We start from the raw sequence: 27,520 nt of genomic DNA, 5'->3' as shown, positions 1-27,520 counted from the left end.
GGTTCTTGTAACAAAGGTCTGAAGGAGGTAATACATAAGCAGAGGCTGAAAGATGCACCGAAATGAGCAATAGGCCAGTCAGCCTGAGAGAGAGAGGAGGGCAGGCTGCATCGCACCTGAACGCACACCTGAGCAGGATGCCAACCCACACAAGGCAGAACTGATGAGCAGCAACGTATTTCCTCTTTTGATTTCCTTAAGTGCTTTAAATTCTGACACTGTTTGATATCACTGGCCTCAGTTAAATCTATTACACTATATTTTATGGACATGGGATTAGTTTGTGTTAATTAGACTTCTCCTTGTACATCCCTCAATTAAACAGCGTTCTACTCCTCGTTAGAATATCAGGTCATCATTAAAAAAGCAGCAGCAGCAGCTGCTGACAGAACTAAAAGAGATGTTTCAGGCAGGCTGTGCCCATGTCTCTTATTGAACATTTACCAGAAATGGTTTTACACAATGTCCGTAGCTATCTCTTCCAGCTTTTAATCATTATGATGTTAATTACAGCATTCTTAAACGGTAAATGTGCTTCACTTAAAAAGCATTCGAGATTCTGGAGTTAGATGAAGTATATATGAGGGAAGAGTTCTTCTTTTTCCTCTTCTTTCCTTCTCCCTGACTTCTTTCCTTTTCCTTTACTTCGTTTCTCTACCCACCTTTCAACGTTTTTCTACCATCTTCATCATCATCATCTTCTTCATCATCATCACTCTAGCAGTGAACATTGTTGAGCCCATACTGCTAGGCAATTCATATGTGTTAATACATGAGACAACTGATGAGATAGCTATGTTATCCCCATTTTACAGGTCAGGAAACTGACCCAGCTGACATACCTGGGGTAGTGAAGAGCTGGATTCCAAGCCCAGGCAGGGCGAACCCAGAGTTCCTTCTTTTAATCACTAAATCTTAGAGTTTAGTCATGCTTTAGACAGGAATTCATCATTCAGGCAAGAGTTCTCAGTCAGACGAACAGCTCCTTTTCTTACAGAAACTGAAGCATTAATTAATTAATTAATAAAATGTTGGCACACAGATAACCAGATACACATCTACTGACTCAAAGAAAGGTGTCAGCATCTCTCTCTATTCAATTTAAGCTCGTTTTCCTTCACACAGTCTAGACATGACTATGACAGTAGATTGTTCAGAATCACACCCACGTCTTTTTTCTCCTATAAAAGAAGACACAGAAAATCTTCCTAACTTAGACTATTTGGGAAAGTAGCGGGGAAAGGGACTAGAGCATGAGGAATTTTGTAGAATAATGAGTTATAGACTACGTGCATTTTTAAATCCACAAAATAAGTCAAACTAACTTACTTTGATAGTTGCCTTTGGAGAATAAATAATCTAGACTTGCTTGGTAGGAGCTGAAAGGGACTTTATCCTGTAAAGCTTTCTGAATGTCCACTATGTGCTAGGCAGCATAATCTAGTGACCACGCAGGAAAGGCGCATAATCAGGTTATATATTTTGAATGTACATTAATACTTCTAAATTACTTAAAGCTGCATCCAGTAGGCCAGTGCTCAGCAGCATCCTCAGCTTGCTCACACTATTAATTCACTCAACAACTTCTTTCCTTGATCCTGATCTCTTCTGAACAATCAAAATTGAAATCATCATACACAAAATTAAAGGGGCTTTATTACTGTCATTAAAACGCTACTCAGCCTTCTTGTCTGTATTCTAAATAATTTCAAATCATTTAACCTTTCTTTTTTGAAGGAGGGTCCTATTTCCTAACTACTTAATTGCATTAAATGATTTCCTTTGGATACTAGTCCATGTTCTTTTTACTCTCTTTAAACGGGACGGCCCAGGGGCCAGCCCCATGGCCAAGTGGTTAAGTTTGCACGCTCTGTTTCAGTGGCCCAGGGTTTGCTGGTTTGGACCCCGGGCACGGGGACATGGCACCATTCATCAGGCCATGCTGAGGCGGCATCCCACACAGCACAACCAGAAGGACCTATAACCAGAATATACAGCTACGTACTGGGGGCTTTGGGGAGAAGAAGAAGAAAAAAACATAAATAAAAAAGGAAGATTGGCAACAGATGATAGCTCAGGTGCCAAGCTCTAAAAAATAAATAAATAAATAAATAAAATGAGATGGCCCAGCACGGGTGATGCAGGCCCACAAACGCTGCAGATGTCCCTTCCTCAAGTCTGTTCCTGTTTTCATCATCTAACTGGAATGTTGCGACCTCTGGCAGCAGGAAGGGCAGAGAAACCCGGAAAGCCGGTCAGTGTCTGGTCGAGGGCTTCAGGAGAGTGAGCCAGAGGGGCTGTCTCAGCAGGAAGAGACGCGAGCAGGGGAAGGCTTCCCTCTCTAGAAGCAGGAGTGACACTGGAAAGCTAGAGCGTGCTCCTGAGTGGAAGGAAAAGGCGCCAGTGGGATTTCTTCAGGAGCAGGAATATTTCATCACCTGCCTCAGTGCCCACGTCTGGGAACAAAACTACCCCTGAACCCCGTGGCCCCCGGGAACGCACAGCCTCACTGACAGCTAAGGAACGAGAAGAGGAAGAATAATGATGACCGCCACTGTCACTAAACACCAGCCGACACCCTTTCAGCCATCACTCTGTGCCAGACATTGTGCTGAGCATTTCAAATTCTGAAATATCACAAGAATGAGGTACTTGCTTTATTATCCCCATTTTACAGATGATAAGTGAGGCCCAGAGGGAAAAGAAGCAGAGCGACAGCTAACACACAGGGTTAGTTACATCACCTAAAATAATTCACTATTTCGTTAGTCCATTAACAGAAAATAAAGCCTCACTCCATTGCTGATGTGGCGACGACGGCCACCAACAAGGACTCCCAGCCCTGAGTCACTTCTGCAAAGGGCTCCTTCACCTGGCAGGTGAGGGATGGGGACAGTGGGGCCCAGACACACACAGAGGGCTCCACCTCCTCCACTCCGGATTTCTCAGTGCCCTCAACACGAAGCTCCTGAAACTTCCCTGAGTTCTGTTGTCCTGCCTGTTCTTTGGTGAAGATGTCAATGAGTCAGCAAATGCACCCAACGATGGTGACAGGAGGAGGACAACCTAGATGGTTCTATTCTATTTATAGACAGGGTAATCAGATCAAGAAAGGGAAGAATTTTCTTAAATTGAAATACAAATGCCAGCCTCAACTACTAATTCTATCATGTGAAACGTAAATAACAGGGAAACCTCATAATCAAACAATCCATCCTTCACTTAGTTACAGTTACAAAAGGAAAACATATTTTTAGAATACAGTCATTTGGTTACACAAATAATAAAATCTCCAGGAGAGATCTTAGATTTTAGAAAACCAGATGTATCTATCTCACCTGATGAAGACCAGCTTGACCTTTGACGGGGCAGTCTTAATAATGGCAGACGCATTTTGGTGACTTCTTCCATACAGGATCTGATTGTTGATCTGATGGGGAAAAAATAAAATGCACTTGTAAAATGCAAAAGGTACATTTATACATGCACACAAGTTTGTACGCACATCTTTGGAATTCAAGAGTGAAGTCATTTCTAAGGGGGCACATGCAAGACTAATGCTAAAAATCTTTATATCCTTTGTATTATAGAGTCAAACATTAATTCTAAACAGCTATTACAATCTCTTAAGTTTAGTTTTGAGTGTAGTTAATAAAGAACAGACAGCCTGTGACCCTTTTCTAAACTTCAAGAGAGCAGTGGTTGAGCTGGATGCAGAAAGTTTATGATGGATACTCCATGTCCTACAACTTAGCCAGATTCCTACACAATGTAGGAAACAGACCACACTCAGATGCCCACAGAGCTCTGCAGGGCCCGTTCACCAGACTCTGTAAACGCGTCAAGGTGATTACATAGCATGCATTTTGTTACCACAGAGGAGGTAAATACTATGTCCCCATTTTAAGTCAAATTTTTTATCAATTACACAGAAAGATTTTCCCATACACAATCAATGAGCCACCTGATTTTATTCAAGATGTGGTGGGGTTTTTAACTTGACTGAATTCACCTGAATATTGTCTAAAACTATTTACATTCTAAACTTTTTCACTCCAGATTTTTCCAGTGATATGGCTATCATGATGGCCATAATCAACCTTTATTTTATTTCATCCTATTGAGAACAGCTGGCAGAGTTTGCCCCCCCCCCCATCTCTTTCATAAGTAGTTAATGTCCCTATTTAACTGAGGCCCTGATAATTTCTACCATTTAAGGGATAGTACAGTATACTAGATAAGGGATAGAAAAAGGGATTAAAGGATATGGTTTTTGTTTGTTTGTTTGTTTGTTTTTGATGAGGAAGATTGGCCCTGAGCTAACATCTGTGCCAATCTCTGTCTTTTTTTTTCATACGTGGGATGCCGCCACAGCATGGGGCTTGATGAGTGGTGTGTAGGTCTGCACCCAGGATCTGAACCCACGAACCCCAGGCTGCTGAGGCAGAGTGTGCAAACTTAACCGCTGTGCTGCACTGGGCTGGCCCCGGATTTATGCTTTTTGTAACGAGCATCTAATTTGTCCTTAAGGTCTCTGAAATTGTGCATTTGAAGACACCTCTGAAAAAAGGCATCATTTTTGTCATCACAGCTGTAATGAAAAAGCGTATAGAAGCGAAGAGTTCAAAGGATGGAATGAACATACAATATTGTGAACCGTCTACATGAAGCTGCTCCACCACCTTGAAGTGGCAGAGCCTGGATCACACCCGAGGCCACGGCAAAGACCACACTCCAGCTGCCTCCTCACTCTGCCTCTCCTACCAGCCCTCATTCTTCACCAAGACAACCACTCGCACAGAAATCCACTGATCTTCCACGCTGTCATTTCTCTGTGCCTCAGTTTCCTCTTCTCTAAAAGGAACCTAAGCACCTACTTCATAAAACTGTTGTGAAAATTAAATGAGATAATGCCCCTAAGTATTTTTGAGTAATAAAATTTGATACACAAAATATCTTTAATTTCTGTGTGTTCAAAACTACCCAGCATCCCATACACAAAATAGAGGAAGCCTGGCTCAGGGTTAATCTTCCTCACCAAAGAAAGTAAATAGATAAAAAATAAAGTATTCAGAGAAAAAAAACATGCCCACCCTCTAGATTATATATTTTCTCCTAATACTTTCATGAGGTTTTTTCCCTTATGTTTACATTTGCTTATCTAACTTACAAGGGTACGTAAATCACAGTCATTCAGAGTAATGTGGAAAAGCTGACTTAATGACATAGGAAATGTCCAAAATGTATCACGCGGCAAAACCTGGTAATAAAATATTATGTCTAGCATAACCATATTTTTCAATCTCTTTAATTTACAATGAACTACAAATAAGGATCTTTAAATCCCAATTTTGGAGTGAGATGATGCGTGGAATATGCTGGATTCAATGCCTGGCATTAGGTAATTATTCACGAATGTCTCCCCCGCGGTTCCTGGCTTCTGCATTCAGAAAGTCTTTCTAAACCCATCAAACCTTCCTGTCTTTGAATTCTATGGCATTAGCTTTATAAAATTTCTCTTCCTGCACGTACACCTCACCCGACATGGCAAAGGTGGTCCTTGCTGGGCGTGAGCATCAGTGCACACGCATTTACTGAGCTGAGCTGAACTTCCGAGGGCAGGAGCCAGTGTCCCCTGCACCCCCAGATGCTCAGGCACAGCCTGCACACAGTGGCACTCAATGAGGATACCGAATCGCAGGGCGCTGGATGGAAGTGGCACTTCCATTAATAACTGCTAGCGCGCTTTCTCAGAGGTGGGCTCCAACCTCAAAGTGACCGAGATTAAAGAAAAATGCTTTTTTTTTTGTATTAGCAAAAGCTTGAGTGTATAGATAATTGAGCTGTTTCATGTTTATTGAGATGCCTGCTTTTTAGCCATGATCCTCCATTTTGATAGAATAGACCACACGGTCCTACTATTCTGAGAGGGAAAAATTATAGCCCAAATGCAGAAAGCAGATCGTTAATTTTAATTTACTAAGAGTGAATCTGCAGCGATGCCTTCGGTGGCGCCGTCTCTGAACAGGCAGAGGCTCTGGCAGCGGAAAGGCGAGCAGTGCGTTGCCGTGGATGCTCTTCCAGAGCCAAGGACTGTGGGGTTTGCTGCTACGGCAGCTGGCCCCCGCCAACATTCAGAGGCCTCTGGAGAAAGTCCCCTCGCTCAGTGGAAAACTGGGAACAGAACAAGACCACAGGAAGGAGTGGAAGCTGCTTAACTGGATTAAATCTAAAAGGGAAAAGCACCTCTCGGGATGAAAAAAATCCAAGCCGAAGCCTCTTTCCTGGCCTCAGACATGACACACGAGCAGCTGCTGGGCTTAAGCAGAGGAAGGTCTCTTCTGTGCTTTCTCAGACCTTCTTTAATATGAAACAATTTCATTATTTACATGAAAGGTATATAGCTTCCCACGACATAAGCAGTTCTTGTATTTCTTTATCACTAAAGGAAACACACTCCAGAGAAAACTCAGTAAGTAATTAGAAAGAATATGACTCATTTTTTGCACAATTAACTTTACACCGTCACTTGTTCTATTTCCGAGAACCTGCTGCTCCCCGAGGGCACTGTTCTTTAAGCAACAGATGTAGGAGACCTTCTAAGTATGGCACAGGCGAAAGAGGAAGCACTCTTCATCTCCTGGAAGTCTTTCAAGCTAATTCTAATTAATAATAGCTACATGTACCGAGTGCTTGCTCTGTGCCAGAGGCTCAGCGGAGCCCCCTCTGCACAGCGTCTCACTGAGATCTCAGAACAACGGGTGTCACGTACTTGCACCAAATGATGAGTCTCCAAGAGCTTGAGGAACGTGCCCAAGCTGGTTCAGCTCTAGTTTAAAAGGCTGTAACCCTAAGGCGCACCCAGAGGTCACCTCAACTGTATGGTGTGCATAAAAGTCAGATGATCTCTAAAGGTCATCTTTATAAAGATGTGTACTAAGTAAACTGAGCAGCCACGGCAGGACGCTACTCACCCACTCTCCTAGTTCCTGGAGTTTTGGGTTACAGACGTTAGAATTAAACACTTCCCCACAGCGCACAGAGGAAATGCCCCATTGTTGACTCTGCAGCTTTTTTTGTTTGGAGGAAGATTAGCCCTGAGCTAACATTCATGTCCATCTTCCTCTATTTTATATGTGGGACCCCTGCCACAGCATGGCTTGACAAGCAGTGCATAGGTCCACACCCGGGATCCGAACTGGCGAACCCTGGGCTACCCAAGCAGAGAGCACGAACTTAACTGCTGCACCACCGGGCTGGCTGACTGTGGGGCTTTTGAAGGCCCAAACGCACTATGGAGTCCCATAAGACCGTGCCTTTCTCTTTGTGCAAACTGCACCCCAAACAATAATATACACTTATTATACACTTTTTCATTGTAAAAATATATATGGATTGACCACCCTTTTAATTTTTCTGACCCAAACCAAAGGAAAACAATTAAAATATTTCATTTTGGGGCAAACACTGCTCCCATCCTTTCAGAATATGAGTAATCATTCAGATTATCTAGAAACTGGAAAAACATTATTATTTTCCATTTGCTTCCAGTAAACTGAGAAGTAGAGAAACTAAGTACCTTTCCCAAAGTTTCTCCTTTCAAAGGTGACTCGATATATGGAAAGAATAATAAATTCAGATATGTCCTTATCTTTGATCTTACCTTATAATGGCGGGAAGTCCTGATTTGGCATTTCCACTCCACCCAAATAATCTATTATCTTAAAATCTGAGATCTACAACTCTTCCGTTCAAGGGTAACCATATATCCTAATTCTTCCGGAGCAGTGCACTTTGTGCATGTTGTTCCAATTATTAGTAGTGCTCCCTCTCAAAAGTAACCCAGTTTGGATGATAAGTTATATCTTTATCCTACATTCATCAAGCCATGACTACGGGAAGTGTATTTCATGCCATTCGTCTTGATTTCCACATCACTAAATGAGAAAGCCAGACCAGACAGGGGATGCAGTAGAGACTCTGGGGACCTTGGCCAGCACGCAACCACTTCTCTTTGCAAGGGATGGTCCTTCAAACCTTCCGGTCACAAATACCATCCATAATGATGGGCATCCAAGTTTATATCGCTAATTATGTCACTCCAGGCTGAAGCTGGAGGCTATATGATGCAGGCTGGGACATCCAGAGTCTCTCTTTTGGGGGTTTTCAGTGGTGGCTGAGACACAGGTAATGATTCTCTACATCTCTGAGCTTCTGTGAGATGGCCATACTCTGCCACACGGATGAAGGGGCAGGAAAAGCTGTCACTTCTCGAGGCCCCCACACATCCTGATCTTCAGGCTCCAGGAGGGACAGCCATACCATTCACCAAAGGGAGTGAACTCTCCTTTTTTTTGGTTAAATTACCTTGAACTAATTTCTGGTTTTTGCCATCGAAAAGTCTGCCAATACAGTATCTGGGGTCCCTCCTAACTTTAAATATTGATCAGTACATCCAGGTGACACACCTCCCTCCATCTCCTGGTCTTGTGCTTGCTCAGACACTCAGTAATTTCCCTGAAGGCCTTCAAAAGGAAAAAAAGAAGAGAGAGACAAAGGAAGGCTTTTTTTTTTTTTTTGAGGAAGATTAGCCCTGAGCTAACTGCCGCCAATCCTCCTTTTTTTGCTGAGGAAGGCTGGCCATGAGCTAACATCCGTGCCCAACTTCCTCCACTTTATACGTGGGACATCTGCCACAGCACGGCTTGTCAAGCGGTGCCATGTCCACACCCAGGATCTGAAACGGCGAACCCCGGGCCGCCGAAGCAGAACGTGTGCACTTAGCCGGTGTGCCACTGGGCCGGCCCCAAATGAAGGCTTTCTGTCCACAGGAGCTTTCTATGCTCTTATCTACAGTTCTGGCTTTCTTATCTGTGTTTGGCTTCCTCTTCTGACTCCTGACAATGGGCCTTCAGAGATCCTCCACGTGGTCAGTAACTTCTATCTCGGCTCCATGATCCCTGGTCCCAGAAAGTCACCAACATTTCATCACAGGTAAGTTAGCTCATCTTTTCCTAAGTTCTGAATTTCCAGTGCAATGAAACATCATTCAGGAGAAAATTATAGCAGCTCTAGATACTGAAGACAACAGAACCAAATGAGAAACATCTGTATTTGTAAAAGTTATGTCATATTTTAATGAGTTTTCATTGTGATTCATATTTCCCCTCATGGGTTGGTTTCTGCTACTGTAGTGGAAAAAAAATATATACACTTATTTGAGGGAAACTCTGTATATTTAGGTACCAGAGACAGGATACTTAATTGCAATATTTTATAATTTATAGAAGTAGAATTAGGGTTACTCCAGCAAAGATTCAGGGAAAGTAAATCCTTCTGTTATACTACATAAATGTTCACTTTAGAGGTCTCTGAGATTTGTTTCAATAAAATTAATTATTCAAAAATATCATGAAGAGATAGATTTTCAACTCCTCCTAATTTTCCATAGTTCAACTGAACATGAATATAAATTCATGCTGGAGAGTGGCTCAGCTGAATCCATTCAAAAAACTTACCAAATTTGGAGTAAAACAATTTACTTAAGTTCAGATTAGAAATATTAATTATACAAAAATTAAAACTTAGTTCAAGGAACAGATTTGCCTGAGGTTCGAATATGTTGTGATATGTTATATTCAGCAACAGCTCCTCTGCATGAGCTTTATTAAAGGAGAAGGATTCATCACGAGCAGCGACAAGTTATCGCTAAAGAACTGAGCTGCAATTCAGGCGACTGGAAGGGCTGATAATGAGATCTGAGAGTCCTCCTGACTTCACTCTTGAATATATCCTACATTTTACATTTCAAGACAGCAGAATCTATAGGGTAACTTTTTTTTCTCTAATATACTCTTTTATTGAGTATAACACACAAGCAGGAAAAAACAAACAAATAGTAAGTATTTATAACTTGATGAATCTTTTTATAGGTTAATTTTTAATCTAACAATTTCATTTCTAAGAATTTATCCTGAAAACATTAAAAACCTGGGTGTCAAATAAGGGGTTAATGTCCCGAAATATATAAAGAACTCTTACAATTCAACAACAAAAAACCAAACAACTCCATTAAAACATGGGCAGAGGATCTGAATAGATTTTTCTCCAAAGAAGATATATGGATGTCCAACAGGTACATGAAAAGATGTTCAACATCACTAATTATTAGGGAAATGCAAATGATATCTACAATGAGATATCAACTTAGGCCTGTCAGAATGGCTGTAATTAACAAGACAAGAAATAACAAGCGTTGGAGAGGATGTGGAGAAAAAGGAACCCTCACACACTGCTGGTGGGAATGCAAACTTGTGCAGCCACTGTGGAAAACAGTATGGGGATTCCTCAAAAAATTAAGAATAGAGGGGGCTGGCCCAGTGGCATAGCAGTTGAGTTCATGCGCTCTGCTTTGGCAGCCTGGGGTTCACTGATTTGGATCCTGGGCGTGGACCTATCCACCGCTTACCAAACCATGCTGTGGCAGGCATCCCACATATAAAGTAGAAGAAGATGGGCACAGATGTTAGCTTAGGACCAGTCTTCCTCAGCAAAAAGAGAAGGATTGGCAGTGGATGTTAGCTCAGGGCTAATCTTCCTCAAAAAAAAACATTAAGAATAGAAGCATCATATGATCCAGCAATTCTACTTCTGGATATTTATCCAAAGAACACGAAAATACAGATTCAAAAAGATGTATGCACCCCCATGTTCACTGCAGTATTATTCACAATAGCCACGACTTGGAAACAACCAAGGTGCCCATCAACAGATGAAAGGATAAAGACGTGACACACACACACACACACACACACACACACACACACACACACACACACACTGGAATACTAATACTACTCAGCCATAAAAAAGATGAAATCTTGCCATTTGTGACAACAGGGATAGACGCTGAGGGTAGTATGCTAAGCGAAATGTCAGATGCAGAAAGCCCAATACTATACGATTTCACTCATATGTGGAAGATAAACAGACACATAGATACAGAGAACAGACTGGTGATTACAGAGGGGAAGACGGCGGGGGTAGGGTGAAAGGGGCGATGGGGCACGCACATACGTATAATGATGGACGGCAACTAGACTTTCGGTGGTGAACACGATGCAGTCAACAAGGAAACGGAAATATAATGATGTACACTTGACATTTATATAACCTTATAAACCAATGCTACCTCAGAAAGAAAAAACCCAAACCCAGGCATGAAAACACCTACCACAGCCACACTCATAATAGAGAAAAAATGGAAAACGATACATTCATCAACAAAAGGTTTATTATATTTGCCATCGTACATCAATAAATGGAAAACTGTCCATTAAAAGAAGGTGAAGGCGGGTGCTATCGGTGCAGATCCACTGCCATAAAAAGGTGGCATTACTGAGTGAAAAAACTAAGTGACAAAGTAGCACGTAATCTATTTATCACATTATTTTCGTTGACGTAGAAGTTTCTGTCTGAGTCTAAAGAAAGCTCGAGTGTCTCTACCAGAGGTCAACAGCAACAGTATCCAACGCTGGGATTTAAGGTGACTTCCAGTTTGTTTTTCTACACTGATATTTTATAACTACTCTGGAATAATATCATTTAATAAATGCTTACAATACACAAGACATACGTGCACACACACACGCCTTGAATACAGAATTTAAGTCTCACACAGACCAGTGGAGGGTGCATTATTACTCATTATACAGACAGAGAAACTGAGGCGAAGTGAGCTCAAGGAATTTGACCAATATCATGTGTCTAGAGCCAGTATTTATAGCCAAATTTATTTGAGTCCAAAAGCCTGTCCTGTTAATAATTAGAAAACATTCCTAAGGGTATTTACCTGCGGTAGAAAAAAAAAAAAACATGGGATAAATAACCCATTTTTAATCTTATGGAATTTTAAATCCAATTAATAGGGCCTCGCAAAATAGAAGCTCCAGACCAAGAAATATTCTAGTAAAAGTATAATAGATACGTGTTATGCCTATCGATTTATTCACTTATTCAACAGTCATTGTGCACGTGATGAGGATACAGAAATTTTCATCACCACCATCCCCACAGCTAGCATGTACCAAGCAGTAAGTAAGTTTCAGACACCAGATTCTCTGAAAGTCTCTTTGTAGGAATTACTTCAGTCAGTCAGAGATGGTCCCTGCCCTCAAGCATTTGGTACTCTAATAAGTGACAGTCTTGGGACCAAATCATCGCACTGCCACCTGATGGATGTGGGCACAAAGCAAGAAGGGATATCTCTTCCTGGAGCCGTGGGTTGGTTTGGAGGAGCAGGCACGGGGGACCGAGCGGCAGGTGCGCACCAGGACTGGGAAAAGCATGTGAAAAGACCTGCAGGATGAAGCCGCCCAGTCCCTTCTAGGAACCACAGGTGATGCAGTACGGCCCTCTCGGGAGGAAGGAGACTAACTGAGGAGAGAGGCAACCAGGCCCTGTCCAGAGACCCATGCACTGTAGAATATCTTCCCTTTCCAAAAACCCTGGGCACCAGCCCCCATAAAGGGTGGTCCTCACTTCCCAAGCACGGCGCCAGTTTGCAGACTGGAGAACTGGAGTGGGAGGGGCACCGAGGACAGGGACGGAACAGGAAGAGGACCGGAACGACGCCCAGGAAAACACGACCTCACCAGAAGGGGGAAACATTTCTGAATAAATTAGTGTATTAATTTTTTTCTCAAAACAACAAAATAATATACATCAAGCTCCGATATCTTAATACTTTGGGGCAAGGAGCAGGTTTTAAGGACTCAGTTTAATCGGTGCAGTGCCAAAATGAGGCCTCCGGCAACTTCGATTTAATCTACTTCTCGTGAAGTCCAATGTTCCCAAAAGAACATGTTCATTGAAAAGGCTTAAGCGTGAGATGTTTATTTTCTCTCAAACTAATTAAAGCGAAATACCTTCTAAAGGCAAAGTAATAGTAACATATAGCTCACATCTTTCTAAATTTGATATATTAGGAAAATAGTGAGATATTCTTTTGAATCCTAAATGCTGACAATTTTGAAAACTACTGACTTGAAGGAGGTGAGCAGAGAAGCGTGCTTACGTGCTGCTCCGATTTTTAGAGCTTCTGTAGACCTCGCCGCAGTTGCTCCAGGCGGTTCTTTATGAGATGAGGCAGTGCCTGTGGGTAAATCCCTGTCACCTTCAGGGTGTGGGAAGGAACAGCAACGGGAAGGACCCTCAGCCTCCCAACAGCCCGGAACCACTGCAGGGGAGCATGTCCTCCCGGGCGGCCGAGCCACGACAGCTGACTCTGGCAGTGAGATCGTCAGTCACATAAGTAAACAGGACTCGATGACCAGTGGCCCGGAATTCCTCCTTCCAAGACATCAGTACCTCAGCAAAGACTCCCCAGACGATGCCCAGCTTAATGTGTGCCTCTTGCATGCAAATGCTCTAATTCCCTGTTACCAGAAGTTTCTCTTGCCTTCAAAATATTCTCCGTGCTGCTTCTACAGACAAAGCCACAAACCCAAGCAGTCATCAAAGGGATCAACGCCCCCACCTCCCCTCCTTCCAACCCCAGCTTCTTTCCTTTCTAAACACTAAACTCGCCAGTGTGTCAGTCCTGCAGAGGCAAGATTATGTCCTGTGCCTTTAACTGCATCTAAAGTACACCCCCATGGCGTCGGGCATGTCCCCCTGCTCCACACGACAGGCAGGCGCCCGTGAACTCTGTAAGAGGACACGAGACTCACAAACTCCGCAACTTGCACACGGCTTCCAGGGAAATCAGCGCAGAGTCAGAATCCAAACTTGGTCTCCCAGTCCCAAAGCGTCTTCCGTAGGCATGGGGCCTCAGGAATGGGGACACGTATGTCCAACTTGATGCCATGGGATGCCTGCTACTTTGCTTAATATTCATCCTAATTACCCCCACCCCATCCCCAACCACCTCCCACCCTCTCCAGAAGATCCCCCAGCATCCAATTCTCATTCCAAACTCTGCACAGTGGTCAAGCCAGGGAAAAATCCAATTCAAGTGTCAGCTTTAAAACTATGCCTCCCCAGAGGATAGCCCCAATTTCTCAGTCACTTCCTTGTGTGTACATGTATGACATACATGTGAAGAATTTCTTTCAATGAGAAAAAGTACACCTGTGAGGTTGGCTAAGGTCTGATAATATCCAGGGTTTGCCGGCTTTGCGGGGAATAGTCTCTCTTATATACTGTTAGTGGGGCGGAAAACTTGTGTAACACTAAAGAAAGATAATTTGATATAATTTATGCCACCAATTTAGTCAAACAATTACACAAAGACATATATACCAGTTTGTTACAGTATTATTTGTTCTGACATGGAAAATGTGGTTTACGAGAAGATTCTGTTTCTGTATATTATAAAATCCGTCTGCACAGATGTGTGAGACCAACAGGAGGGATGGTGGGTGGACAGGGGTTACTTCTGGAAGAGCAACATTACAGAGCTAAAAGGGAGATTATTACTTTCACCTGTACAATTAGAATTTTTTATGATTACATGTTCCTTTAAAAACATGTAAAAAAGGTATAATGTATAAGTTAAAAAAGAGAAAAACAGCAATAAGAAGCAACACTTTTATAACTCACTATGTCAAGGAATCAATAAGAATTAAAATCTATTTTCTAACCTAACACTTTTGAGTCATAGCCAGAAACATAAATAAGGATAGATAATAAAATTTAGAGACTCAAAATAATTTTAAATTGTGATATTTAAATATTGTGCAAACTTTTGGGCCTTTAGCTGAGAAAGCATCCTATCTGCCTGCACATTTTTGCAGCCAAATCCCCTACGTCTAGGCCAACCCCACTCCCTTGGCATTTAGAAGAGATGGATGGAGACAGAGACCCAAACCGAAGAGCAGGAAGTACTACAGAGTGCGCAAAGAACTCTCCTTTGCCTTTTTTTTTTGGTGAGGAAGATTGTCACTGAGCTAACATCTGTGCCAATCTTCCTCTATTTTGTATGTGGGATGCCGCCACAGCATGGCCTGATAAGGGGTGCGTAAGTCCATGCCTGCGATCTGAACCCGTGAACCCCGGGCCACAGAAGTGGAATGCGTGAACTTAATTAACCACTACGTCACTGAGCCAGCCCCCCAAATTGCTCATTTTATCACTGAGCATACCATCTTATTTCACGCAACTGTTGTGTAATCTGCACTGAACAGCAAATGCTTCTACAGTGAGGTTACAGAGGTTCCTGGTACTTTTGTTAACATTCTCCTATGACAAGAGCAAAAATTCACATCTAGAAGCCTTAGATTTATAGCACATATCCACCAGGGAACTTTCACAAAGCGCTGGGCTCCGCCTTCAGGGCCCCACCTCACGGGCAGGGGAGAAGCTGTCCTACGATTCTGACACGCAGCTTTCTTGAGAGCAACTTACAGGGCTGAGGAGATTTATTTGGCAAAATTTCTGAGAAAGGATTTATAGCTTTCATGTTCCCCAGAAAAGAGATCAGAAATGCTGAAGTTTGAGAAGCAAAAAATTTATATCCTGGAATCAAAAGACATGAAGTTTGAAAGGTTCTTAAAGATATTATTGACTTTTCTTCCATTTTACAGTTAAGAGATGATCAGAGAGATGAAGGGACTTATCCAAGAAAAACAGTTAATTAAAAACATATCTAGTATTAGAAGCCATCTCTCTTACACAAAATAGTACATTTTCAACAAATAAAAACTAAAATACTTATTTTTCCATTCTGTCATCCTTACTTTTGAATTTCAAGTCAATTACCTGGAGTTAATAAACATTTCAAAAAACCTATAGGAAGAAGAGATGAGAGATCTAAATGAGAGTTTTTATTTAGGATAATAAAAAAATGACATGAACTTGTGCTGAAACAGATGAGCTGGGTCCTAAAGACACCTGTGGAAGTACACCGAATAGAACACACGTGCAAAGAGGGAACCAGGGAAATGCACGTTCACACTGAGGTCAAGCGTTCAGTATGGCAGGACCACGGGGAGAAGGGGAGAAGGGGAGAAGGGGAGAAGGGGAGAAGCAGTGGCAGAAGCTGGAAAGGGAGTTAAGGACATCTGTTGAAGGACTTTCAATATTATGATAAGGGGTCTGACTACCCCATAAGTCAGTGTCTTTTTGTGTTGTATTTAAATTTCATTTAAAAACATATACGGATAACCTAGGGCTGGCCCTGTGGCTAAGTGGTTAGGTTCGCGCACTCTGCTGCAGGCGGCCCAGTGTTTCGTTGGTTTGAATCCTGGGTGTGGACATGGCACTGCTCATCAGACCACGCTGAGGCGGCGTGCCACATGCCACAACTAGAAGGACCCACAACGAAGAATATACAACTGTGTACTGGGGAGCTTTGGGGAGAAAAAGGAAAAAAAATAAAATCTTAAAAAAAAAAAGTATACGGATAACCTTAATAGTGCAGAAAAAGCATTTGACAAAATACAATGCCACATTTGATTAAAAAAAAAAACCACTTATCAAATTAAAAATGTAAGGGAACTTCCTCATTTTGATCAAGGGTACCGATGAAAACCTACAGCTAAGATCTTATTTAATCATCTAACACTAAAGGCCTTTCCTCTGAGATTGGGGACAAAAAAAAACACAAAACAGAAAAAGGGCAGGAGGGGAGCAAAAAGGAAGAAAGGACAAAAGGTCATAAAGATTAAAAAGGAAGAAATAAAACTCCCTATACACAGATGAAATGATTGTTTACCTCTAGAAAATGCTAAAGAATCAACAGAAAACAACTAGAACTAATAAGCTAATTTAGCATGACTATAGGATACAAGGTCAATATACAAATATATAAAAATCAACTGTATTTCTGTATACCAGCAATAAAGGAGAATTTTTTAAAATTTCACTTATAAGAGCACGGAAAAATATAAAATACAGAGGAATACACTTCACTGAAAATGCAAAAGTCCTACAGTGGAAATTACGAAACAATGCAGACGAACAATTAAACGGAGGGATACCACATTCATAATTTGGAAGACTCAATATTGTTACGATGTTTAGCCCTCTTAAATTAAACTATAGATTGAATACAACCTCAATCAAAACATCAGCAGGCTTTCTCCAAAAATATAAATTTAAAAGTTGGTTCCAAGATTCACACGGAAATTCAAAGGACCTATAACAGCCAAAACAATTTTGAAAAATAAGAACCAAATGAGGACTTGGCACAATCTGAGTTCAAGACTTGCTACAACAATGTGGTAATCAAGGCACAAAGGAAAAACAGAAGAACAGAAGAGAACTGAGAGTCTGAAAACAGACACAGTTATGTGGTCATTTGATTTTTTACAAAGGTGCAAAGGAATTCAACGGGAAAGAAGAGTCTTTTTCAACAAATGGTGCTGGAACAACTGGATATTCACAAAGAAAAAATAAACCTCAACCTCTGTCTCACACATGCAAAAATTAATACAAGATGGATCCTAGAACTAAACAGAAAAGCTAAAACTATGAAGTTTTTAGAATGAAAAATAGAATATTGTTGCAACCTGGAGGTAGGCCAAGATTCTTAGCTAGGACAATAACTATGAAAGAAAAAATGAATAAATAAGATTTCATCAAAACTAAGAACTTCTGTGGGCTGGCCTGGTGGCGTAGTAGTTAAGTTCCTGCTCTCTGCTTTGGTGGCCTGAGGTTTGTGGGTTTGGATCCCAGGGACAGACCTATACACCGCTCATCAGTGGCTGTGCTATGGCAGTGTCCCACATACAAAATTGAGGAAGACTGGCATGGATGTTAGGTCAGGGCCAATCTTCCTCACCAAAACAAAAACAAAAAACTAAGAACTTCTGTATGTAAAAAGATACCATCAAGAAAACGAACAAGCCACAGATTGAGGGAAAAGATCCATAAATCATAAATCTGATAAAGAACTAGTATCCAGAACACATAAAGAACTCCTATATTCAATTCAATTATAAAAAGACAAACAACCTAATCAAAAATGAGGAAAGACTTGAATAGACACTCTATAAAAGAATCTATCAGAATGGTAGCTAAGATGCTGAACATGATGAGTCATCAGGAAAATGCAAATTAAAGCCACAATGAGGAACTACTACAGACCCAGCAGAGCAGCTAAGGATGTGGGACAACCAGAACACACGCACACTGCTGCGGGAATGTTTAATGGCCCAACCACTTGGGGGAAAGCGTTGGTCGATTCTTTTTAAATTAAACACACAACTTCCCTGTGCCCCAGTAATTTATCATGAATATTTACCTGAGAGAAAGGAAAATATTTGTCTTCAAAAAGACCTGTCACATGAATGTTCATAGCAACTTTATTTACTATTGTCAAAATTCCGGAAAAAATCCACAGGCAAAGTGACAAACAGATTGTGGTACAGTTATATAGTGGAATACTATTCAGGAACAAATTACTCATACATGCAACAACTAAGACACACAGTGAACTACTCAGACATGCTGAGTCAAAGAAGCTGGACACAAAAGGGTACATACTGCACGAGCTCATTTATAGGAAGTTCTAGAGCAGGAAAAACTAATCAAAGGTTAAAAAACCCAAAAACCAATGGAGCGGCTGCCTCCCAGGATGGGGGTGGGAGGTTCCACCGGGAAAGCACGTGAGAAGGGCTTCTGGGAAGGTGGAAATGATGGATGTCTGGGTCATACAGGTGTATACAGTTGTCAAAATTGCACAGATAAAATCTGTGCACTTCATTTTCTGTAAATGTCACCACACCCAGAACTAGAGAAATAGTAACAGCTGAGGGGTGTGCACAGGGAGGTAGAGGGCTGCACAAATGGCAGGGTGCTGGTAACCATGGGACCACGTGACGGCTACACAGAAGCATTTCAGTGTACTGTTCTGTTTACTTTGTAGATGTTAAAAAATAACCATAATAAAAGTTTTTGCAAAAGGAAGAAAAAACATGTAAGGGTCTCCATCCCCAGATAAAGTTTTCCTGATAGAACGCTTTTTGATTTTTAATACACACTCATACTTCATAAGGTCTACATATCCTCTCAATATTTTCCAGTAAATGTTTATACAGGAAAAATTTATATCCACATTCCTAACACAAAGTAAAACATTCTAAACAAAACGTTGTGCGGGAAGTCCCAAGCTGCCTTCCAAGAACGAATCACAGGGAGACATCCTGAGCCACAGACTCAGCATCAGCAAGGACGTGCGGTGGACGCTGGGGGAGCATCAAAAACCACGTCACGGACGCGAGCTACTGTGTGTCAGCACTCACATCATTTGCTGATTCTGATGTGATATTAGACACTTTACATCTTAACATGATTATGTGTAACCTATAATAATTATTTTTATTGTATTTTAGCTATATTTTAGGAAATTAGTGGGGCGGGGGGGAGGTTCGACACGTAACAATTTTTCCTGACTTAAAATAATGAGAAATAAGCTCATGGTTACTGTTTTGGGTAGAACATCTGATTTTCAGATTGGATTATTGATTTTAGGCCTACTTCTTAAAAACTGTAATGAAAACACACAAACACAACCACATTTTTGATGAGTTTCAACAGCTGTTTGCTATTGTTAGTCAAATTTGGAATACGAATTGCATTAACAGTTTTCTTTCAGGCTTTGTGCCTTATGATTGCATAGTGACTGTGAGAAATTTCTCTTGTGCAAATAAAGCAAAATACAAAAATAAATTATATCTTGAGGCTGATATAAGAAAATCCTTCTCTGTAATCTAAAAGCATATCTTCCCAGACTGCATTCCAGTTGGGTCACGGTGACCCACGAGGAAGTGGGGAGGAGCCTGGAGACAGGAGGGCACGAAGCGGGGGAACCAGCCCAACGCGGCTCATGAGACCTGAGGAAAACTGCAGGAGAGCCTCCAGCAGCTCTGCTGAAAACCAGTCATCCCTTCCAAACGGCAAGTCTCTTCCCCAGCACACATTCTCTATCCCTATTTTTGTATTTTTTCACAGCAATCTAAGTTTCTCCAATCGTCTTCATTTTTTACTTTCTGCTTTCATGGTACTTTCTCTCCGACATTTAAGATAACGTGGCTCACTGTAGAGATCCCACATAAAGCTTCTGTAGGGCAATAATGAAATGAAACGACTTCATTCCTCTAAGAGATCAGGAAGAACATAGATTTTTAGCCTAAGTATTTCAGTGGCATAAGGACAATGAAGTATGACTAAATAATTCAAAACTCTTCCCCCAACAAGCTAGAGACAGAAACAAAAATTGCAGAAATAGAACCCAAAGCTCCCTGCAGGGAACACAGAGAAGAATGAGATCATCCAGTGTGAGCTGGGCGCACACAGTATTTCCCGCAACCTGAAAATAAAACTTTTCTGTAATGGTGCTAAGGGGGAAGCTTTTAAATTATGAAGTTTAGAAGCTCTCAAATTGGGCAAGAATAAACAGACTCAAAACAGATTATTTTTCTTCTTTGGTTCTTGAGAGATGGGTATTTTTTCACTGATTAGCATTCTTCTCTTAATGAATTCAAAGTGGAATTAAATTTTAAGAGAAAAAGAGTAACACAGAATGGTATTGTGAGAAACTAACTCAGATATTTTAAATTAGTACTGGATTGACTGCATTAATCTGGATCTACCAAAACTACAAAATGATGAGAGATTCGCTTTCTCCCTTCTAGAATCTTTAATCCAGAACTGAACTTCAGAACACAGCCTTTGGGGTCAGAAAGACCAGTATTGCATGTTGTTTCTGCCCTTTTATGCCTCGGTTTCCTTATCAGTAAAATGGGGATTAAAACAGCATGACTTTCACAGGGTTGTTGTGAAAGCTGACAGAGAGGACGCACGTGAAGAAGTCAGCACGGCCTCACAAATAGTGAGTACTCAGTGTCGGCTCCACTCCCAGTGCAGCTCCTCCTCCCACAACGTTCTCTAACGTGCACGTCTCTTTGTAGCTCAAGCTGGATACAACACGATGGATTATGTAGGGAAGATGATTCAGCAAGACTCAGAGAGCTACTGGTGGCAATGCTGCGATGACCAGAGGACCACACTGAAGAAAGCGAGATGCTGCACACGCAGCAGAGCTCCCACCACTGTCCCCGCGTGCGGCTGACCACTCAGCCGGCACCACCGTCTTCCGTTGACTCAGAGTGGTGAATTAGGCTATAGGCTATTTCAAGAGTCACAAAATGGGGTGCCTTTAGCTTTGCACACGGAAAGGTCATGTTCAGGACCTGCCCACTGTATTTATTTTTGTCAGGTGTGGTCAACCAATTTTTTAACAACCTTAAGATATAATAGACACACAATAAATCACATATTGAAAATGTAAAGTTTGATACGTTTTGACACTCATGAAACCATTGCCACAATAAAACTTTGCTCAGTTCATTTTCACATTTTAAGCTATTATAAACCTGTCTCTTAATAAAACTGTAGGAAAAATAATTTTATTGCAATTTTGAAATCCTTCACTCTTCCTTCTCTTCCTCAAAGCAGTGTTTCTACAATGGGACGTTTTATTCCACGAGGTCTCCCAGGGTGTAATTACTGCACTCAGAAGTACACTTTATAAAATCTCATCCGTGTGGTGAGGACCTAACACTGCCAATCTAAGATGACAGACGCTCCTGATGGCAAATCAGAAAGAACCTCACCTGTGGACGCACAAAAGCTAGTGGTTTATGACTACTGCACTGTGCTTCCAAATCACACCTAAGTCTTCCAAAAGATCTCAAAAATAATTCACTGGCAACAAACAGAGTGTGACGGATCAGCCGTTAGGGCTGGTGCAGTGAGAAGGGCCCTTAGGTAGGACTCTTGTCATGAAGCAGCTACGTGTACCCGGGGCAGCCACTTAATTTCTATCGTTTCAGGTTTTTCCTCTCATAAATACTAGATAGTAAGATCTGAGTTTATCTGTAGTTCTATGTCTTAACTCCTGGCAAATACAGGAAGTATGTATGTATTTATTTTTGGTGAGGAAGATTGGCCCTGAGCTAACATCTGTTGCCAGTCTTCCTCTTTTTCTGAGGAAGATGGGCCCTGTGCTAACATCTGTGCCCATCTCCCTCTATTTTGTATGTGAGATGCTACCACAGCATGGCTTGAGGAGTGGTGGATAGGTCCACACCTGGGATCTGAACCCACAAACCCTGGGCTGCTGAAGCGGAGTGTGCAAATGTAACCACTAGACCACCAGGCTGGCCCCAAATGCCTTTTATTTTTAATGGTTCTGAAACAAACACATTATATGCATGCAAAAACAACAAGATTTAATCTGGGTTATCCTGCAGGTAAATGTTACACAGGGAATGGACTTCGTCAGTCTGGAAGGGTGTGGGAGCCAGACAAGACACAGCTCTTCGTGCCAGCCCAATCAGTTGCGCACTTCTTGTGCCACCCACGCTGTTCCTTCCGGCTGCTTCTGCAACCTGACACATCACTCCAGCTCCCCACACAGCTCCATCCGCTCTCTCTTCCCACACTCGCACCGTAGGGAAGAGTATAAATAAACCCTATATTCATTTGACAGCACCATGCCCAGGCCTGTGTATTTTCTGGCACTAATTGCTTAGGGAAAGCCAACACTCTAGTGCAAGCCTCATTCCAGTCTACATGGTAATTATATGCTAATGCCGTTGGAAATTAATTCGGAACCCCCACACTAGCACCACAGTAAAGGATAAGGAAGCTGAGATCTAATCACGTTTTCTTCTGGGGGCTTAACGCAAGATTTCCTTTATACAGGAACTGGGCCATCGGTCGAGAGAACTTGCTGACTGCTCCCCCACGCTGACAATGCAGTCCCACGGCTACAAAACTGCGGTGAATGTCGTGCCAAAAACCGGACACGGCGCTACAAAGAAGCAGAATTTCTGACTTGAAAGAGGCCACGACGTACGTTCGACCACTCTCTTTTCTACCTCCCATAAGTTAGCCTCATCTTATGGTCTAAAACTCAGATCAACTCTTAATAAATGGAGGCTGTGAGCAAAGTAACAACATAACAGCAACAACAAAGCGACAATGAGAAATAACAAGAGCAAATGGTAGAGCTGCAAAAATAATCAAGACATGATAGCTTTACCTCAACTGAGGAGAGAAAGCACAAAGTTAAACGGACTGTGGGTGGGTGAGCAAAGGCAAGATGTGCTCTCGCCCAGAAGCCTAGTGAGTGCCACACTGAGGCCCGAGGTAAGAGCCGCCCACATATCGCGGCGTCCTTCTACAGTGGAGCCCCTGCAACACCCGAGAACAGCTGTGGGAACGCTGGCGTTAGCTCTCCTGGCACTCAGGGTCAAATCAATTTCCTGTTCTCAGTTTAAAAGCACACTGGATGTGATAGCATGCTCTATACAAATTCCTCATATATCAGCTATGAAAACTAACCTCAATTCCTCAGCTATAAAAAGTAACCAGGGAAACGTTTCCCACACAATTTTTCCCCCTGTCATCCCTGACCTAGAGCCAAAGTCACGTGAGAAGATGGGTTATAACTGCTTAGAAATCCAGTATGCGCATTTCCCATCCTCTCGGCTTTTCAAGACGCCGCACGGAGCTGCTGAGGAAGAAGAAGATGGCTGCCCTCTGGGAGAAGCCTTCAGAGACAAGTGTATTAATGCAGGCAAACTAAGGAGAATGAAATACACAAATCCACATGAAAATATTATTTTATAGATAACATCAGCTGAAATGCATTACGGCGTCACTCTGTGCCAGACACCGTGCAGAACTTGACAAATCCTCTCTCATGAATTCTCACAGCAACACCCTCTGAGGCCGAGGCGACATCACTAGAGTGCACGGTCTACGAGGGCAGGCGGTGCGGCTCTCACCCTCCCAGGTAAAGCCAGCACTCTGCTCACAGACTGCCTCCTACACGACAGGTGCACATACCACACGCGCGAATGAATAAATAATTTCCGTTGATAAAGGAAGTAACTGAGGGTTAGAGAAGATAAACAGCTAGGCAAAGATATATGACACAGGCATCTGTGTCCCAACATATTTTTATCTGTTATCTTTTTTTTAAACAGGAGAATCAGTGGGGAGTACAAGGGGATTAACTCATTGCCAGGTTTGATCTTCTTGCTCTTCCCCTCTCTGAATGGAGATCAAGTTGCTGAATAGCAACAAAGGGCCAATCTCAGAGGCAAGGGCAGGAACTGGAGGGGTCCCATATGGCGAGAGGTTAATGCTCCTTCTCACCCAGGAGAGCTCTTCCGCCTCCAGCCTGGCCAACAGACACCTAACATCTCTGTCTGTGAGGGAGGAATGTGACTTAACCAACAGTCAACTCTGTGCGACGCACTACGTTACGCCCCTTCTGAAATGGAGCCAATAACTGAAAGAACTGGGAAAGGTCAGAGCAGGTCTTACAAGTCCAGAGCTCGAGCCGTGTACACAGTGTCGGCTTCTGCACATGGCCTGCACAACACTCATTACCCCGCAGCCTCAGCTCGTCTGTTACCCGCACCCAATAAAACTTCAGACGGAGAAACAAGGCACCAATGCTCCCTCAGGTCTGGATCCCATAGGCCATTCCACCTCAAGTCTTAACGAGGTCGAGAGCACAAACGTGGAGTCTTCGAGCTGTCAATCAGAGCCTTGGGAACATTCCTTCACACCTCGCAAGGCAGGAAACTTGTGTGCGCACAACACAGTGGGGTGACCTGACACACGCGATTCCCTACAGATCGGGCATCGTAAATCAGGATTCTCAGGGGTCTGCACAAACGAGGCTTGGCAGAAGCACACGGGGGACACAGTGCTTAGAGCACCGATCTATGAGTCTGGCAAGCCTGGGTTCTTACTAAAACTTGGTACCTTAGTTCTGTGATATTAGGCAAGCTACGCAGTTTTCTTATCCATAAAATGGGGATAATGATGCTACTCACTATATAGGGCTCTTACGAACACTGAATTCAAACGTGCGTGCGCATGGCGTGGTGCTGGCTACTGCCAGTAAACCACCTTTATGTTCATCATTGTCACCACCACCATCACTTAAGTCTCATCTGAGGAAATAAACTTGCAGTGATGAATTACATTGGTTAATACATACTGTCCCCTGCAATTTTTATTTATTTAATGACTGTTAGTCAGTACTACTACCCAACGTGAGTCCCTTTCCTGACGCTCCTTTACAAAAGAACAAGACAAGAAAGGTAACTCCAGAAGTGACTCTTCGTGGAAACAGGTTTTAAACAGGGAGAAACTGCCAGGGCTTGGAAAACAGGTGGACACTAAGGGTCTGACAGCTGTGTCTGACTAGCTTGGGCTGTAGATATTATCAGGCAAGTCGAATTACAGATGACTGTGGATTCTACTCTGAGTAGACTGAAGAGGGAACTGTAAAATGCAAAATCAGCAAGCTCTCACTTTGAGCAGTCAGATGCTTGGTGCCTGGTGACCCAGCTCCCTAAACGTGCGGTGCTGGGGCATCGCATCCACGAGGGCTCAGAGCACACTGGTCAACACAGAGCCAAGAAGTCACAATGCCTGACACTGAATCCTAGCACCATCGTTTACTCTGGGAGCTTGCCAGTGAGACAGGTTGCTGTGTTTGCTATCGAGTACATATCAGCTGTTATTATTATTTTTTATCTTGTAGCGCAACAATCTCTTCATGTCTGTTTTCTTCCTCTAGACTGTGAGCTTTCTGAATGAAGGGACCGGACGTATTCATCTCTTCTTCTGCATTCAGTTCTCAATGACACTCAAAAAATGTTAGCTGAATGAATGAGTGATTGAACAAGCAAATGAGTATCAAACTAAGATAAACTCAGAACAGAAACCCTGACTTTCAGTTTAGGAAAATAAGAATAACCTTTGCAGATTATTGATGAAATCATCTAGAGAGTAACCAGCAGAGGACCAGTCACCTCCTCAGCTTCTCTTATCTCTGCCCTGTTCCTAAGTAAGGAACCTATGCGGCCTTAACCCCATCACCTGCTTCACAGATACTAACCAATCCTTGACAACCAGCTCACCAAGTTTTGTTGGCTTTAATACCTTCCCCAAAAACTACATGACAACAACAAAAACAAATCCATACTTACGGTCAGTTCAAAACCCAAAGAGAATTTTGATAAACACTAGCAATATTAGATTAATACACAAATTAGTTTTGAACATTTTGGAATTTATATTAAAAACAAGCCCTATTCTTTTAAAATGTTTCCATGAGACTTTACTTAAGGGCTCCTAAATTATTTTGTCAGACTGGTTTTCACTCAAGCAGCAAATAGCATCTGCAAGCAGCAAAATGATTTACATTTTTGCTTTGGAAAACGATTTTCAATAGTTTAAGAAAACATAATTAGTAACCTCCTTCCCCTCATTTTCCTTACATTATCCACTTACATTATCCCTTTCACTTCACCCAAAGAGAAACGAAGAACACACGCCCCTCACCTCTAACAGTTCATCTCCAATTCGCATGCGTCCGTCCGTGGCAGCGGGTCCTTCCGGGTTAATTCCCACCACAAATATGCTCATGCGCGACCTGTCTTTATTCCCAGCAAGGCTGAGTCCAAGTCCATTCTTATCCTTTTCCAGTTCAATAATGTGCAATTCTCCAGGCAGGTCTGCATATCTTTGTCTAATTTTTTCTATTTAAAAAAAAAAGGTAAAAAAATTTTAAATAGAGCTGCAGAATCTATGTTACAGAGACATCAACACTTCCCCATCCTCACTGCGATTCCTGTACAATGAAAGGTCCCTTTTTGAGAATGAAGTGCTTGAGGTCTTCTAGCCTTATGCACAGTTTACAGATGGAAATGATTTTATTCCCATCTAAGAAGGTCGGCTCACCCATAACATCTTCTCTAATTCTCCAGGGTCAGACCGGCCCAGACCGTCCACCCACCAAGTTCTTAACTAAGACAGTCAACACAATGTGGTGGAAATCCCGGCCTCCCCACCCCCTCTCCAAAAAAAAAGAGGGGGTGGGGCAAAGAGTATTTACTGAGCATGAGACAAGTGTTCGGTCCTGGAGATACCATGCTGCACAAAACAGACACGGTTCCTCTTCTCATGGACTTGCAGTCCAGTAGGAAAGAAAATCAACAATTAACTTCTGAACAATTACATTTCTTTAAAGTATACAAAGGGTACAAAACAATATTGTGTGTTATGCGACTAAAAACAAGAGGAATTGAGCATGTTGGTTTGGCTGTCAGATCTGAATTCAATACTCAAATCTACCACTTAGTCAACATCCAATAATTAATGCACTATTTTATGTCTACGCAATTCTACTGCTTTATCTGTAAAATGGGATAATACCCACTACATGGATGTTGGGAAAATGAAATAAAACACACAGTAAAGGACTCAGTGGCTCATGGCTGATAAGTCTTCTGTGACTCTTTTATTCCGCCTCGTGTCTCACCTTGCCACCTCCACTCTAAGGTCTAAATGACCTACTTTAGGAGCTGGCTGACTGCGCTTCACTTATCTTGGTTCTGTGCAACAAACCACACTGGCAGGCCAAGGAGGAAAATGATACTGCTGTGAGCACGTCTTGCCCCCCACGGCACCAGCTCAGGCCCTG

The 27,520-nt window shown here is 42.3% G+C and overlaps 1 protein-coding gene and 1 long non-coding RNA gene across 4 annotated transcripts in view; one reads left to right on the top strand and one right to left on the bottom strand.

The window, feature by feature from the left end:
* The window catches only part of PATJ (PATJ crumbs cell polarity complex component), a 309,336-nt gene that overhangs the window by 114,654 nt on the left and 167,162 nt on the right, over positions 1-27,520 (bottom strand). For all 3 annotated transcript variants that reach the window (XM_044749519.2, XM_044749521.2, XM_014854688.3), the window contains exons 28-29: positions 26,380-26,576; positions 3,339-3,430 (exon numbers count right to left, since the gene is read on the bottom strand). In XM_044749519.2, the coding sequence (XP_044605454.2) occupies positions 3,339-3,430; positions 26,380-26,576 (289 nt within the window). The remainder of the gene's footprint in view (positions 1-3,338; positions 3,431-26,379; positions 26,577-27,520) is intronic.
* LOC139040368 (uncharacterized) lies at positions 19,781-21,051 on the top strand. The gene is made up of 3 exons (XR_011494769.1): positions 19,781-19,898; positions 20,773-20,833; positions 20,913-21,051. It is a non-coding gene; the product is annotated as an uncharacterized lncRNA (long non-coding RNA).

Source organism: Equus asinus, chromosome 16 (assembly GCF_041296235.1).
Source record: "Equus asinus isolate D_3611 breed Donkey chromosome 16, EquAss-T2T_v2, whole genome shotgun sequence".
NCBI lineage: Eukaryota > Metazoa > Chordata > Mammalia > Perissodactyla > Equidae > Equus > Equus asinus.
The sequence above is the reverse complement of the archived record's forward strand: the minus strand, read 5'-3'. Positions and strand labels throughout refer to the sequence as shown.